At 53.9% G+C, this 15,636-nt stretch overlaps 1 protein-coding gene across 6 annotated transcripts; it reads left to right on the top strand.

Annotated features, from left to right (window-relative positions):
• The first annotated feature begins 10,450 nt into the window (after positions 1–10,450).
• Positions 10,451–13,653, top strand: ARSA (arylsulfatase A). Of its 6 annotated transcripts, none has more exons than XM_068971197.1 (9): positions 10,451–10,549; positions 10,923–11,160; positions 11,351–11,591; positions 11,672–11,890; positions 11,965–12,134; positions 12,458–12,582; positions 12,675–12,802; positions 13,066–13,168; positions 13,258–13,653. In XM_068971197.1, exons 2-9 carry the CDS (start codon positions 10,943–10,945, stop codon positions 13,575–13,577), a joined length of 1,524 nt encoding a protein of 507 aa, XP_068827298.1. In that variant the 5' UTR covers positions 10,451–10,549; positions 10,923–10,942; the 3' UTR covers positions 13,578–13,653. The 6 variants fall into 6 exon arrangements, with proteins under 6 accessions (XP_068827298.1, XP_068827297.1, XP_068827302.1 ...); XM_068971196.1 differs by having other exon boundaries at positions 10,463–10,549; positions 10,909–11,160; XM_068971201.1 differs by having other exon boundaries at positions 10,467–10,549; positions 10,983–11,160.
• The last annotated feature ends 1,983 nt before the right edge of the window (positions 13,654–15,636 follow it).

Raw genomic sequence — 15,636 nt, 5'->3', positions numbered from 1 at the left:
CGTGGCCCCCCAGGCCCCCAGCCACTGCAGAGGCCGTCTGTGCCCGCACCCTCAAGGGCCTAAGCACCCCTCGTCCCGCTGCGTGGGCAGAGCACCCCCACCTGCAGCGTCCTGTCGGCCCTTCCTGGTGAGGCTGCGTCCCCTCCCTCACCATGCCCTCCTTCCACACTCCTGGGCCACTTCCTCACCCAAATCCCAGCCTTTCCCTCCCTCGCAGTCGCCTACAGAGGCCTGGCCCACAGCCCCCTCTTACTGCAAACCCCGCAGGCCTGCTGTTATCTCCTGCCGCCTCACACCCAGTTCCGTGCGGGGCGGGGGTGGGGGCGTCCTGCTGTCTGGCCCTCCCCGGGGGCCCTCTCCCCGCCCGTGCTCCTCCTCTGCCTCTCCCACAGCTCACAGCACCCTAGTATCTGCCTGCCCTGAAATCACTCGTTGCTTATGGTCTAGGACCTGTCCTTCCCCCGGGTGCAGGCTCCCGCGGGGTGGGAGCTTTCCGGATCTGGTTCACTGCTGTGTCCGAGGCCCCGGGCTTAGTCCCTGCTCAGTGGACACTGCCGAACTTTCATCTTCAAACTGTTCACACCCAACTTTGTCTGTTCAGGGCAGACCCTCTCCAGACTCAGAGCAGCTTGTAGGGCAGAACACCTGAGTATTCCAACTGTCTGGACCTGGTGCACTGTTTCTGGACAGGTGTTTGTTTTGTTCGCTTCAAGTTATTTAACATCTATCAGCACATTTAGGTTCGAGTTCATCCTAAGTCTGGTAAGTTTTTTTCTTCTAGAGATACAGACCTTCTTCGGAAGAATCACCTTTCCATTCTGCTAATCTACTTCTGTTTGGTCTTCTGTTTCTTTCTTTCTACTGCTTTGATTGCTGTTAGGATCCTTCTTCTAATTTCTTCAGCTGGGTACCAAATTCAACTTTTAGTCTTTCTTTTCTCTGACAATCAGTGTTTCAGGTTATAAATTTCCAAGTTCCACTTTAGTTATGTCCATTAGGTCGGGTCTTAGTTCTGGCATGTGGGATCTAGTTCCCTGAAGGGATTGAACCCAGGCCCCTGCATTGGGAACTCGGAGTCTTGGCCAATGGACCACCAGGGAAGTCCTCCATTAAGTCTTAATAAGTAGTATTTTTAATTTCACCTTGTTGATTTTCTAATATCCATTGTATTGTTTGCCTTGCAGTTCAGTTCAGTTTAGTTCAGTCGCTCAGTCGTGTGCGACTCTCTGCGACCCCATGAAGCGCAGCACGCCAGGCCTCCCTGTCCATCACCAACTCCCGGAGTTCACTCAGACTCACGTCCATCGAGTCCGTGATGCCATCCAGCCATCTCATCCTCGGTCGTCCCCTTTTCCTCCTGCCCCCAATCCCTCCCAGCATCAGAGTCTTTTCCAATGAGTCAACTCTTCGCCTGAGGTGGCCAAAGTATTGGAGTTTCAGCTTTAGCATCAGTCCTTCCAAAGAAATCCCCGGGCTGATTAGTTTGCCTTAGGGATTACTGAAAAGTATGCTACTTCAAGCTTTCAAATGTATACTAGGTTTCTTTCTTTTTATTTATTTATTTCTTTTTGAGGAAGGACTCGCCTTAGCTACTGATTTCTTTTTTTATTGTATTATGGTCAGAGAAGACGATCTGCAGAATACTGATCTTTGAGTATATTTGAGTACAAATACAAATATAATTTATTTGTAAACAAATAAAAAATAATATAAAAAAATACAAATATAAATATATTTGAGTATATTTGAATAATACTAATTTTACAAAGACTTTTTTGTTGCCATGTATGTGGTTCAATAGGAATTGTTGGATGCAAGGAGGTGTGTGTGTGTGTGTGTGTGTGTGTGTGTGTATCTCCAACAATATACACACACATAAAATCATACCTCCACCGTATCGTTTGCTAATTGTATTATTCAAATATTCTGTGTCTTTTCTAATGTTCCCTTTGCTTGATTTATAAATTACTAAAAGAAGTGGGATAAAATCCCACTTTAGCAGCCTCTCCATGAAATTTTGCCAGTTTGGGATTTATATGTCTTTTCAGGCTTTCTTTTAATGCTAACAGATTCAGAATTATTATAGCTTTCTGATAAGTTATTCCTTTTATCATTACATGGTGCCTTATTTATTCTTAATGATGCTTTTTGCCTTAGTTTTTTTTCGACATCTAGTCTAGGCATAGCACTATTTTGTGAGTATTGGCCTCATATATCTTTTCCCCTCATTCTCCTTCTATTCTTTCTACATTTCATATCCTTAGACGTGCTTCTGGTAAATAGTGTGTGCAGCCCTTTTCTAAACCAACGGTTAATGGGGTGTCACGACGCCTGTGGGCATGTCTCAGCCGACTCTTGCCTTCGTTGCGTGCTGTCAGCCAATACTTTTTGCTCTCTTGTCTGTGCTGCTCTCTCCTCCCTTTGGGCTCACGTTGCCTTTATTCCTCTTTCCCTCAACCCCCTTTGTTTTTGGAGTTAAACATTCTTTCTATCATTTGCATAAATACACTGCAGTTTGTAACATGCGGGATTAACAAAGCCCAAAGTAAGGGCTGTGCCCCTCCCCCTTCCCTGCACTAGAGGGGGCTCAGCCTCAGCCTCAGGCCTTTGTCCACATTGTTCTGCCTCCAGCGAAGCTGTTGTGGTTGCTCCTGGAGTCACATGTCAACCCACTCTTCACTCACTTTCCTTCTGCCTTGAATTCTCTTCTTCCTGAAAGTAGTGACAAAGTAGTGACTTTGAAGTGTCTTATTTCACCCTTATTTTGAGTGATAATTTAGCCAGTGTAGGATGCTAAATTGACAAAATATCTTTTTCTCAATACTTGGAAGATTTTTCTCTCTGTGTGCTGTATTCTGGATAATTTTTCTACTTCTGGTTTCCACCTCACTGATTTTGTTTGAGTTTAATCTGTCATTGATCTTATCCATAGGTTCAATTTCCCCTCCATAGAATTTTAAATTTCAGTGGCCATAAATTTTATTTCTGCAAGCCGTATTTGGCACATTATCAAATCTGCTTCTTCTTTCTTTATATTGACTTTTTCTTTTTATTTAATGCAATGTTTAGATTTCTTTTGTCTTTAATTATTTTTAAAACATTTACTTTAAAGTTCTAGTCAATAGTTCACATATGTGAATTTTTGGTGGTCTAATCCCGTTTGTAGTATCTCCCAACTCACTCACTGCAGGGGGACTGTAGGTTCTTTCTGTGACAGTTTTGTGACTTGGGGTTATGAACTCAACTGGGCCTGGGAAGCCTAGATGTGTTCCTCAGAGGAGTATAACTAGCCCAGGAATTGTGTCATGTTAATTTCTTGGCTTGGTGGTCCCGGGGAAGACAAAGGGTAATATAATTTAGACTCCAAACTTGGGGGACCAACAGCGGCTGCAACTTAACATGGAGACTTCTTCACAGAGAGACCACCACAGAGCTTTATGAAAATTGCTCAAATAAAAGAGAAATATATAGTGATAATTATGAAGATAGATTACGCCCCAGATTTTTGAGCACTGTATGGCATCCCAAGTGTATGACATGTACAGACTCATTCAGTCATCACTACATCACTGAGCCAGCCCATTACTGTCCTCACGTAATGGATGAGGAGACAGAGCAAATTCGAAGCAACTCACCTTGTCCGAAGTCGCACGTGGCGAGTCAGTGGAGAAGCCAGGGCTTGGGACACCATAGTGGGTGTGTGACCCAAACAGGGCCGATGAGAATCCTATTCTGGAGGCTAAGGCTCATAACTGAGGGAAGAAACCCTTTCTCCACGCTTGGGACACATGGGAGAAATGAAGCTCGATAGACGCTAGTGACCAAGATCGCAGCCTTGGGAAAAGCAACCCTGGGAGGAAAATAGACATGGGAGACGAGGAGGGTTCTGAAGAGGCTTTGAATCTCCAGACTTGGTCCCTGAAATCTGCTTTTCTTTCTTTTGGCTTCAAGAGCCAAGGCTACCTGAAAGTCCACACAAAGGAGGAGAGAAAGGCCTCTCTAAAAGGGAGCGTGGCTGCAGGAGAGGTGGAAGGGCTGGCCTTAGGGCAGGGCCTGAGCTGGCATCCCGGCTCAGCCACCAGATACCCTGGTGGCTGAGAAAACTTCCTGGCTTCACTCTGCCTGCCTGTGAGCTCTGGTATGTTAGGGACAATGGTAGGACGTGCTGCATTCCCTCCCGCATTCAGGCCACATGCCAGGCTCCTGCTTTGGGGCTGACGAGGCGGCTGGAGCTCCCCCTGGGCCCTGGTGCAGGTTAGAAGAGCGCGTGGGTGTGACATGCTCACCGTGTACCTGGTGCCTAGTGAACACATTCTAATAGAACCAGAAAGCTAGTTGTGTGAAGACCTCCAAGACCGTCTAGAACCAACACCAAAAAACCATCACAGGGTATGGGAATGCAAAAGTAGGATGTCAAGAGATACCTGGATGGAGGAGGGCACGGCAATGCACTCCCGTATTCTTGCCTGGGAAATGGACAGAGGAGCCCGGTGGGCTTCAGTCCACGGAATCACAAAAGAGCTGGATATGACTGAATGACCACATAACAACAACATACACACATATATATGTGTCCGTGTGTGTTACAACTGAATCAATCTGCTGTACACCTAAAACATTGCAAATTAATTATACTTGAATAAAAGATAATTTTGAAAAGAAAAAAAAAAGAGCTACCTGGAATAACAGGCAAGTTTGGCCTTTGAGTACAAAATGAAACAGGGCAAAGGCTAACAGTTTTGCCAAGAGAATGCAGTGGGCATAGCACGCTGGTCTTCCAACAACACAAGAGAGGACTGTACACATGGGCGTCACCAGATGGTCAACACCGAAATCAGATTGTTTATATTCTTTGCAGCCAAAGATGGAGAAGCTCTATACAGTCAGCATAAACAAGACCTGGAGCTGACTGTGGCTCAGGTCACGAACTCATTGCAATTTCACATGCTAGCAAGGTAATACTCAAAATCCTTCAAGCTGGGCTTCAACAGTATGTGAATCAAGAACTTCCAGTGTACACGTTGGATTTAGAGAAGGCAGAGGAACCAGAGATCAAATTGACAACCTCCATTGGATCATACAAAAAGCAAGAGAATTCCAGAAAAACATCTACTTCTGCTTCGTTGACTATGCTAAAGCCTTTGAGTGTGTAGACCGCGACAAACTGGAAAATTCTGAAAGAGCTGGGAATCCCAGACCACCTGACCTACCTTCTGAGAAACCTGTATGCCGGTCAAGAAGCAACAGTTAGAACCAGACATGGAACAACAGTCTGGTTCCAAACTGGGAAAGGAGTATGTCAGGGCTGTATATTGTCACCCTGCTTATTTAATTTCTATGTAGAGTACATCATGTGAAATGCCCGGCTGGATGAGCCACAAGCTGGCATCAAGATTGCCGGGAGAAATATCAATAACCTCAGATATGCAAATGACACCACCCTAATGGCAGAAAGCAGAGACTCTAAAGAGCCTCTTGATGAAGGTGAAAGAGAAGAGTGAAAAAGCTGGCTTGATATTCAACATTCAGAACACTAAGATCATGGCATCCCTTTCCATCACTTCATGACAAATAGATGGGGAAAAAATGGAAACAGTGACAGATTTTATTTTGTTGGGCTCCAAAGTCATGTCAGATGGTGACTGCAGCCATGAAATTAAAGATGTTTGCTCTTTGGGAAAAAAGCTATGCCAAACCTAGACAGAGTATTAAAAAGTGGTGAAAGTGAAAGTATTAGTCACTCAGTCATGTCCAACTCTTTGCAACACCATGAACTGTAGCCTGCCAGGCTTCTCTGTCCATGGAATTCTTCAAGCAAGAATACTCAAGTGGCCTGCCATTTCCTTCTCCAGGGGATCTTCCCCACCCATGGATCAAACCCGGGTCTCCTGCGTTGCAGGCAGATTCTTTACTGTCTGAACCACTGGGGGAAGCCTAAAAAACAAACAAACAAACAAAAAAAACAGAGACATCACTTTGCTGACAAAGGTTCATATAGTCAGAGCTATGGTTTTTCCAGTGTACAGATGTGAGAGTTGGACCATAATGAAGGCTGAGCACCAAAGAATAGATGTTTCGAACTGTGGTGCTGGAGAAGAGAGTCCCTTGGACAGCAAGGAGATCAAACCAGTTAATCCGAAAGGAAATCAACCCTGAGTACTCATTGGAAGGACTGATGCTGAAGTTGAAGCTCCAATATTTCGGCCACCTAATGCATAGAGCTGACTCACTGGAGAAGACCCTGATGCTGGGAAAGATTGCAGGCAGGAGGAGAAGGAGGAGTCAGAGGATGAGATGGTTGGATGCATCACCGACTCAATGGACATGAGTTTGAGCAAGCTCTGGGAGACAGTGAACGACAGGGAGGCCTGGCGTGCTGCAGTCCAGGGGGTCGCAGAGAGTGGGACACACTGAGCGGCTGAACAGCAGCAGCAGCATTTCCGAGTGTTTCACAACAGAGGCGTTTCCGACTATGTCATTGGAAACCTGCTTTTCGTATTCAGTCACAGTAGTCAGCACACAGAAATGCTTAATGATGGTTGGACAGATATTAATGAACGAATAAATGAACCAAAGGCCATCCTGCATTTAAAATGTGTTTTACTCACAAACATACTCACCAAAGTATGAGGACGAGGCACTAGGCATAGAGCAGTGGTCAAACAGCCCCCCTTGGCTGACCGTGTCCTCCCCTCACTGGGAACTGTGGCGACAGGCTGTCTGCTCACCCCGCGTTCTGACATCATCCCTGTCTCGCCAAGGGATCCCTCACTCTCTGGCCTCCCAGTTCCTCGACCTCTCATCCCCCTAACTGTAAAAGTCAGGGTTCAGGTATAGAGTATGGACCCAGGTACGACTGCTTTGAGCTGAAAGGGATTTGGCGCATGGAGTTGTTGCCTGCAAAGTCATCGGAAGCACTGAAAGAAGCGTCCAGCCTCAGCTCCTGGAGATACCCTCTCCCTCAGCAGCGCCACAGAACTAGTCCCCAGGGATTTGCTTTCTGCCACATTCAGCAAACTGAGATGTCCGGAAGCTGACATCCCACCTGCTGACTCCAGCAGACCACCCCTCTGAGCCTCTATTTCCCAGCCCCTGTCGCAGCTAGGTAGGGCCAAGTCAAGAGTTCTGGAATCGCGGCCACTCCTAGGCCTAGGAGGTAATCAGTAAATACCTCCTTCTTACCCTGCCTGCTCTCTATTCAGCCTGCTGCATCCGGGATGGTCTTAAATCCATGAGTCAGAAATGGCAGCAGTTCCTCAGCTACCAGGGAAGCCCCTACTTCCTCTTCTATGGGTCCCTAAATGCCTACATGGAGCAGAGACTCACCCACCCCTATTTCTGCTTATGTTGCAAACTGGATTTTCTGTGAGCAAGAAGTAAATATCTGTTGTGTTGAGTCACTGAGATTTGGGGGTTTATCTGTTAAGGTAGCTAGTGTTCCTTCAACTGTTATAGGAGGGGAACCCCAGGGGCCTCGCTTTGGGCTTCCTACCCTGAGTCCCTGTCTAGATCAGCAGCCAGTGTTGCACTGGCCTGCTGTTCAATACATCTACTAGAATGATATGCTTAAGAACCAGGGAAATTAAGACAAAATAAATTCACAGAATCACTGCATCCATGATGAGATGGACTGTGGCCCCATACGCTTGTCTTGTGTGACCTCCAAAGCCCTCTCTGATCCGTGGACTATGGGGGCATCAGAATGTCTGGGCAGTGGTATTCACTCAGAATTAGTGGCCAACAGCCCCTGAGAACCTGACTGTCCCATCCCCTAGAGCATGGCCGTCCTGGCTGAAGGCCATGCCTCCCTCAAGGGAGGCCAGGGAGAAGACTTAGTACAGCCTTGGGTGTTTCCACCAGGTCTTTCCCTCTGGCAGCTCCAGGTCCGTGAGTGACTCATGTCCAGGAATTGGAAGAGGAGCTGCATTGTGAGTCAAGTCTGGGCCACGTTCCCGAAACCTAGGGTCTTTCCACCACCACCCCCGCTGCCACTACCCTCTGTTTTTGTCCTGGAGGATGACTCCATGGCCAGGGAGCCAAAAATCTCTGAGGCCAAGCCATTCCGCCTGGCGCTGCGGCCTCTGCTAGTACCCAGCTCCCCGGAGTCTAAAGCGCGCCGCTGCTCCCCTCTCGACTCCGGAGTGCAGCTCACTGTCTCAGAGAGGGAGTCCTCCAGACCCTCACCCAGGACAGCTGGGGACACCTGACCAGGTCACGCACAACACTCTTCTTTCTCTCTCTGTCTCTGGGCGCCTTTTCTCTATCAAACCAAAGAGGTTTCCGGCAGCTTGGCTTCATTCACATGGGCTGCCGTGAACCCTGGCTTAAAAAACAAGAGCACAGTCAGCATCATCCGAGCCCCTGGATCTGAATCCAGAACCTGCTCCCTGTTAGACCTGACTGATTTAGGATCTTTTGCCTCCAGTATCCTCCAGTTAGGAATAATGGTTGTTGAGGCCAAAGAGGAGGGAGCAGACCCAAGGGGGTAAGTGGAGGCCTGCACACAGGGCCCTTGGTGTCCTGGATCCCTGACATCAGCCATTCCCAGGGATCACCACAGAATACCTTCAAATGGGCCAAGCGCTGCAGCAGCCCCCAGCAGGCCCAGGAAATGGAGGCCCCTCCCTTGTTCGAGGTGTAGAAAGACCAGACCGGCACCGCTCACAAGGCCCCTCTCTTAACTGTGGGTGTTAGTTCCAAATTAACAGTGTCCAGAGCCACTTCCCGCACCCTGGCAGGCTGCCTCCCACTGGGGCTCTGTCCCAAACTGACCCTCCTGCCGGCTCCCACAGCAATGCCAAGGAAGGCCCACAATCGCAGAAAGACTCGGATGCCCACAGAGCTCAGCTTTGAACAGACACAGATGGAGGCACAAGCACCCTCTCCCCACCCAGAGGTCAGGGCTGCCTGCCGTGGGCACACGCCTGAGCAACCTCCAGAGTCTGCAGGGGAAAGTGCTGGTCATTTGCATAACATTACAGCCGCAGGCCGGCTCTCCTGGAGAATAAGGGTACTTCCCAGCTTGCAGCAGAAAGGGAAGAAAGGGCCTTTGGCTGATTCCTTTTAAACTCCAATTCACAGCACCAACCAGCTGTGATAGTTCCAATTACAGGTTCAAAGATTTCTGGGCCATGGAAAAACTTTCTGTCCTGGCCACCCACCCCATCCTGCTCCCACGCACAGGAACAGAACCCATCCTGGAGTGTGACACCAAGGGGAAGGTTCACAGGAGCCCCTCCCATTCCCAACGAGGCCAGCAGCAGCCTGGAGCCCAGCCCTGTCTCAGGGAGATCCCTGCCCCTCAAATTTTGCTCCTTGGTACTGCCGCTAGTCTTAGCTTTCATCTTTCACTAGGAAAATGCCAGCTCCGCAGCTGGGCTTCAGTGGAAGCTGTGTCTTGGCCCCACCCCAGGGACCAGCGGCCTTTCAAGGACCCTGTCCATGCTCCCGCTGGCTCCAGGGGCAGGAGCTATGAGAAACCCTCCGCAACAGCAGCCCATGCTGCTGGTCCTGAGGTCCGACCCTGATGGAGAGCCTGAGGCCAGAGAGCTACCCCCGGGGGCGGGGGGGGGGGGTTGGTTCCAGGGAAGAGATGTCCTAGGGGAGCTGCTGTGGGCAGGCACTCTCCGGGAGGCGCTGACCTTGGGGTGTTTAGTTGCACTTAGTAAGATACCCGCCTAACCGCCTCGTGGGGCGCTCTCTTACTTGGAAACAGCTAAACAATCTGGGGACCAAAACCGTGAAGTCATTCGAACAAGGCTGTCCAGTGATGGAGCCAGGGCCGTCATCTCTTTGGATGAGCCCTTCCCATTGGTGTGACCCGGATGCAGAGAAGACACCGCCCTCCAGATGCCCCACCAGCCCCTTCCCCGACACACACAAACGCCCCATCACACCCCCACCACACACACACACACACACAGCCCACAAATACACCACACACACAGACACACACACGGCCCACCACACCCACACACACACGAACGGAGGGGGAAAGGTTGGAAAGAATTTTTGATCTGTGTCAAGAAAACACCAAACATGGCATTGTAGGAAAAGCCAGCAGCCCGCGGACTCCACGGTTTCCGGTTCGATTTGCTCATTCCACACTCTCCAGGCTCAGGGCCTTAAAGGAACACTAGCGCGCCGAGCGCCAAGACTAGGATCCGTCCTGCGCGCACCTCACGCGCCGCCCGCCTCCAGCGCCGAAGGCCTCCGGGTGCAAACCCGGGCGCAGCCGCCGCCCGCAACCCAGCCGAGACCCCGCCCCTCCCAGCGCCGTGCCCCGCCCCTCAGCGCCGTGCCCCGCCCCTCCCAGCGCCGTGCCCCGCCCCTCCCAGCGCCGTACCCGCCCCTCAGCACCGTGCTCCGCCCTCTTAGCCCCGTGCCCCGCCCCGGGGCGGGCCGCGCGGGAGGCACGGGTCAGGGCCCGGGGCGGGGCCAGGCCGGGCCGAGGCGGAAGTGCCCGAGGAGGGCCCGGCTTCCCGGTGTCCCGTACTTGCCCCCTCCTCGGCCCTGAACTGCTTTTGTCCCGCTTCGTGGGCCCACTCGGGTCAGTGTTCTGGGACTTCTGCCCGCTGACCACTAGCCTAGGCGGGACTTTTAGCAGAAGAAGGTCAGATCTCCGCCTGAGAGTCTGAAGGTGTCCTGGCCTTTTAGGGTCTCCAGGGAGTTAGATCCCGGGCCACGGGCTCCTGGGTTTTGTTGGGGTCGAGGGTCTCCAGGTGCCGAGGCAGCTGGAAAGGAGTTGTCTCCGTCGGGGGAGTATTTGGGTCTGGGGTTTCAGCGGAGGGTAGTGCCTGAGCCTGGGTTCTTGGGGGAGGTTAATGTCCGGGTTTGGGGAGTGAGTAGCGCTCAAATTTGGGGTCTCCGGGTTAGAGCTTGCGGGAGCCAGTTTGCCTTCTCTCCCAGGGTCTCTGTTACAGGCCTGTCTGTGCGGTGAGCCATGGAGGCTCCGTGGACCCTCACCCTGACCTTGGCCGCAGGCCTGGCTGCTGCCAGCCCACCTAACATCCTGCTGATCTTTGCTGATGACCTGGGCTACGGGGACCTGGGCTCCTATGGGCACCCCAGTTCCACCACCCCCAATCTGGACCAGTTGGCCGCAGGGGGTCTTCGGTTCACAGACTTCTATGTGCCTGTGTCTCTGTGCACACCCTCCCGGTGAGGAAGGAAACCGGGAGCCCTCACCCCTGACTGTTTGGTTCCTCCCAGATTCACTCTGGAGTGCAGAGGGAGGAGCAGGGCCTCTGTCTCTATGGAGAAATTCACGCCTCTCTGTTTCTCTCCTCCCTCCCCTTCTTGTGTGCATCTTGGCTTTGCTCTGTTGCATGGACTCTGACTTGCCCTGTAGGGCTGCCCTCCTGACCGGCAGACTCCCAGTTCGGATGGGCTTGTACCCTGGAGTTCTGGAGCCCAGCTCCCGAGGGGGCCTGCCCCTGGAGGAGGTGACCTTGGCTGAGGTCCTGGCTGCCCAAGGCTACCTCACAGGGATAGCTGGCAAGTGGCACCTTGGGGTGGGGCCTGAGGGGGCCTTTCTGCCCCCCCACCATGGCTTCCATCGATTCCTGGGCATCCCGTACTCCCATGACCAGGTAGGAACCACCAGGGTCCTTCCCCTTGACCCCAGAGCCCCACCCCACAGTCTAGACCATTGAAGGAGCTGCTCCCTCAGGGCCCTTGCCAGAATCTGACCTGCTTCCCGCCGGCCACCCCCTGCGAAGGCATCTGTGACCAGGGGCTGGTCCCTATCCCCCTGCTGGCCAACCTGTCGGTGGAGGCACAGCCCCCTTGGCTGCCTGGACTCGAGGCCCGCTACGTGGCTTTCGCCCGTGACCTCATGACTGATGCCCAACGCCAAGGCCGCCCGTTCTTCCTGTACTATGCCTCCCATGTGAGTGACCATGGCCCCCCCACCCAGGCTCCCCGTGATGCCCACTTGGTACTAACTCCAGTCTCCATCCTCAGCACACCCACTACCCCCAGTTCAGTGGGCAGAGCTTTCCAGGGCACTCAGGCCGAGGGCCATTTGGGGACTCCCTGATGGAGCTGGATGCGGCTGTGGGGGCCCTGATGACAGCTGTGGGGGACCTGGGGCTGCTTGGAGAGACCCTCGTCTTCTTCACTGCGGACAACGGGTACTCGGCAGGGGCAGGGGGCTGCTGGTCAACCCCACACAGGGCCCTGGGTCTTCCGATGTTGACGCTGGCCAAGAACCTAGTGGGCTAAGGGGGTCTCGGGAGTTGTTGGCCATACATGGTGACACCTGGGTGCATGTGGGAGGCTGGCAGCTGTGAGTACGTGGAGGTGCTGGTCTTGGGAGGACAGGGAGTGAGTGGGCAGACATGTGCTGGCCATTCCTGCGCAAAATGTGTGACTTATATCGGTCTGGGGCTGGGGTCCCCGAGGCCACCTGGAAACCTGGGCTCCTCATAGCTGACGTCCTCCCTGTGTGTCCTAGACCTGAGACGATGCGGATGTCCCACGGTGGCTGCTCTGGCCTCCTGCGATGCGGAAAGGGAACCACTTTCGAAGGGGGCGTCCGAGAGCCCGCCTTGGCCTTCTGGCCCGGTCACATCGCTCCCGGTCAGTTTTCAGGCCTTCTGATCCTGGACTCTTGGTCCCATCTTCCCAGCCCTGATCACAAATGGAGTGACTGTATAGCCCTCTATTCCCAGGTGTGACCCATGAGCTGGCCAGCTCCCTGGACCTGCTGCCCACCCTGGCAGCCCTGGCGGGGGCCCAACTGCCCAATATCACCTTGGATGGCGTTGACCTCAGCCCCCTGCTGTTGGGCACAGGCAAGGTAGGGCCCATGAGCACATAGCCACAGCTCCCCCCACCCCCATCCTGACCTCCGTTCCCCCGCCCCCACCAGCCACTCACCCTCCCCAGAAGTGAGTGTGGGCAGTCCCTGAAGTCCCTGGGGCCAGGTGGACCCTCTGTCGAGCTGCACCCTAGTGGTGCCGGCCGGGGGCTTCTGGGTGGGCAGGGAGTGACTGCACGCCCAGGGCCCAGCACGGAGCAGACAGTGCTGGGCACGTGCAGACCCCCCAACTCTGCCCCCAGAGCCCCCGGCACACCCTCTTCTTCTACTCGGCTTACCCGGATGAGGTCCGAGGGGTCTTTGCTGTGCGGAGCGGGAAGTACAAGGCGCACTTCTTTACCCAGGGTAACCTCCTCTCCCCCAGCCCTGCCCACCCCACCCAGCCCCAGAGCCCAGCACCCCTGCCCTGTGCACAGATGTGCACCCCTCCCCAGGCTCTGTCCACAGCGACACCACTGCGGACCCTGCCTGCCACGCCTCTAGTCCTCTGACTGCCCATGAGCCCCCGCTGCTCTTTGACCTGTCTGAGGACCCTGGTGAGAACTACAACCTTCTGGAGGGTGTGGATGCGGTCGCCCCAGAGGCGCTGCAGGCAATGAAGCAACTTGAGCTGCTCAAGGCCCAGTTTGATGCTGCCATGACCTTTGGGCCCAGCCAGATGGCGCGGGGCGAGGACCCCGCCCTGCAGGTCTGCTGCCAGCCCAGCTGCACCCCCCGGCCGTCCTGCTGCCACTGCCCCGAGTTCCAGCCCTGAGGGCGCAGACGGAGGCCGTCTGGGGCTCCTGGCTGTGCTGTGGGGGTGTGGGGGTGGTTTGTACCCGAGAACTCTAATAACACCAGCTGACACTTGTGTGATAATTCCTGCGATCCTTGTGAGAGCCCTGAGCTAGGTGTTTTTCTCCCTGTTACACATGAGGAACCTGAGGCATGGAGAGTCCAGTGACTTCCCTGAGGTCGCCCAGCCCGAGAGATAGCCGCTTTCCTCCCCCTGGTGATCGCTTGCGTCAGTGCAGACAAGCGTGGTGGCAAGTGTGGGCACAGCGTTCACCGGAGCAGCACTAGGGGCTTCTGTGTGCCAGGGGAGGGTGGGGAGGGGCCGAGAGAGTGGCGGAGAGCAGACCCTGAGAACACAGCGCCCGGAAGAGCCAGGTTTTCCCCGGCGGAGAAGCACAGGAAGCAGACCTGCCTGGCTCGGAGAAGCCTGTCTGAAGTTGGGTGAGGAGCTGCACATCCTACGTGGTGGAGCGGTCAGCCGGCGTGGTGACGTGGGCTGGGGGCCCCGCACTCGGAGGGCACAGCAGCAGCTCCAGAGACCTGCCCTCGGCCCCCAGTGCCTCCTGCAAAGCTCCGAGCTGCCTGCCTGCACGCACCTTTGCGGTCTCCCGGCTTCACCTCTGCCCGCGCAGGAGCCATTCTCCACCAAAGCAATCTCTTAAGCGACGTGCCGGTTTGGCTCCGTCTGCTCAGAACTGCAGGCTTCCTGTTGTGTTCAGAACCCAGACTCCTCGAGTGGCCTGCCATGCCTCCCCATGCCCTCGTCCCTTAGCCCTGGCAGCTGGCCAAGATGCCCATCCTTGACGCTGTCTGGCACCTTCTCTGAAGAAAGCGCCTCCTGACTGCCCACTGCATGCATCTGCACAACGGCGTGTAGCCCTCAGGGGTCACCTGTGTGTGTACTGATGTCAGGGCCCCCCGCTCCCTCATGGTTGACTGAGAAGAGTGCTGTGCTCAGGACCCCGAAGTGGGTGTGCTGTCTTCGTGGTAGACCAGACAGCCATTCTCTTTCTACTGATGGGGTCCACCCTTTCCTTGGTGGGCTGAGACTCCTTGACCTCTCAGGTGCAGCCTCTCCTAGTCCCAGGAGAGTAGTAGCCAGTCTTAGCCACTCACAATCCAGTGATTGGCCCGAGAAGGGTGTCTAACCAAGGATCCTTGTCAGAGAAAGCTCAGGGCATCTGCTGGAGCCCAGGGTCTTGTTCAGCATCATCCTTGGAGATGGTGAGGACGATGCTGTGTCATCGCTGGCCCTGAGCAGACACTGGATGCTAATCAGTGTCCCCAGCCGTGTCCCTCCGGAGGTCATGGTGTGAGAAGACAGACCAGCCTCCAAAACCACGGCTACTGGCTTGTGTGTTACTTGCAGCCAGAGGCAGTCTCGCTGGTTGGGCGTGTGGACGGGACGTGTGGAGGGCATGTGTCTAGGTGCAGGGGCCCCTTCTGTGTTCTCCATGTGACCCGTCACTTCTTGTCTGGCTTGGGCGCTGCACTAGCCATGTCCAAATCCCACTGTGTCCTGGAACTGCCCCTCTGAGGCTGTCTGGGGAGGACCCACGTGCACATGTGCTCTGGGCGTGCCCACCCCATGCCGCCTGCACCCTCTCCTCCAGGGGGCCTGCAGGCACCTCAGGGTGCCTTGGTTTCAGGACGAGGACAGAGAGCAGTGGAAGCAGGTGCACGATCTCTGTATCACATCCAAACTCCAGCAAGAGTGAACGGATGCCAACACTCAGGCACAACCTGCGGGCACCTTGTTGCCCAGCTGGGTTGTGAGCATCACCTCATTAGTCCCACAGACCTTCACTGGCATAGGGCTGGGGCGTGGATCAAAAGAGGGGATTCAGCCCTGCTCCTGTGTGTGTCTTATTATTGAACATTCATTTATTTGGTTGCACTGGATCATAGTCGCAGCACGCAGGATCTTCACTGTGCGAGGGATCTTTATGTCGTTTGAACTCTTGGTTTTACCACGCAGATCTAGTTTCTGCACCAGGGCTCGAACCCAGGACGCTTGCGCTGGGAGAGTGAAGGCTTGG

This window comes from Capricornis sumatraensis, chromosome 4 (genome assembly GCF_032405125.1).
Source record: "Capricornis sumatraensis isolate serow.1 chromosome 4, serow.2, whole genome shotgun sequence".
Taxonomy (NCBI): Eukaryota; Metazoa; Chordata; class Mammalia; order Artiodactyla; family Bovidae; genus Capricornis; species Capricornis sumatraensis.
This window is presented reverse-complemented; position numbering and strand designations above follow the sequence as displayed.

What these genes read in the sequence shown, in the direction of transcription:
- ARSA (XM_068971197.1), top strand. Translation starts at nt 10,943, where the DNA reads ATGGAGGCTCCGTGGACCCTCACCCTGACCTTGGCCGCAGGCCTGGCT. An exon ending in TCTCTGTGCACACCCTCCCG is followed by an intron (nt 11,161 to 11,350) that starts GTGAGGAAGGAA and finishes CTTGCCCTGTAG; the next exon opens with GGCTGCCCTCCTGACCGGCA. An exon ending in TCCTGTACTATGCCTCCCAT is followed by an intron (nt 11,891 to 11,964) that starts GTGAGTGACCAT and finishes CTCCATCCTCAG; the next exon opens with CACACCCACTACCCCCAGTT.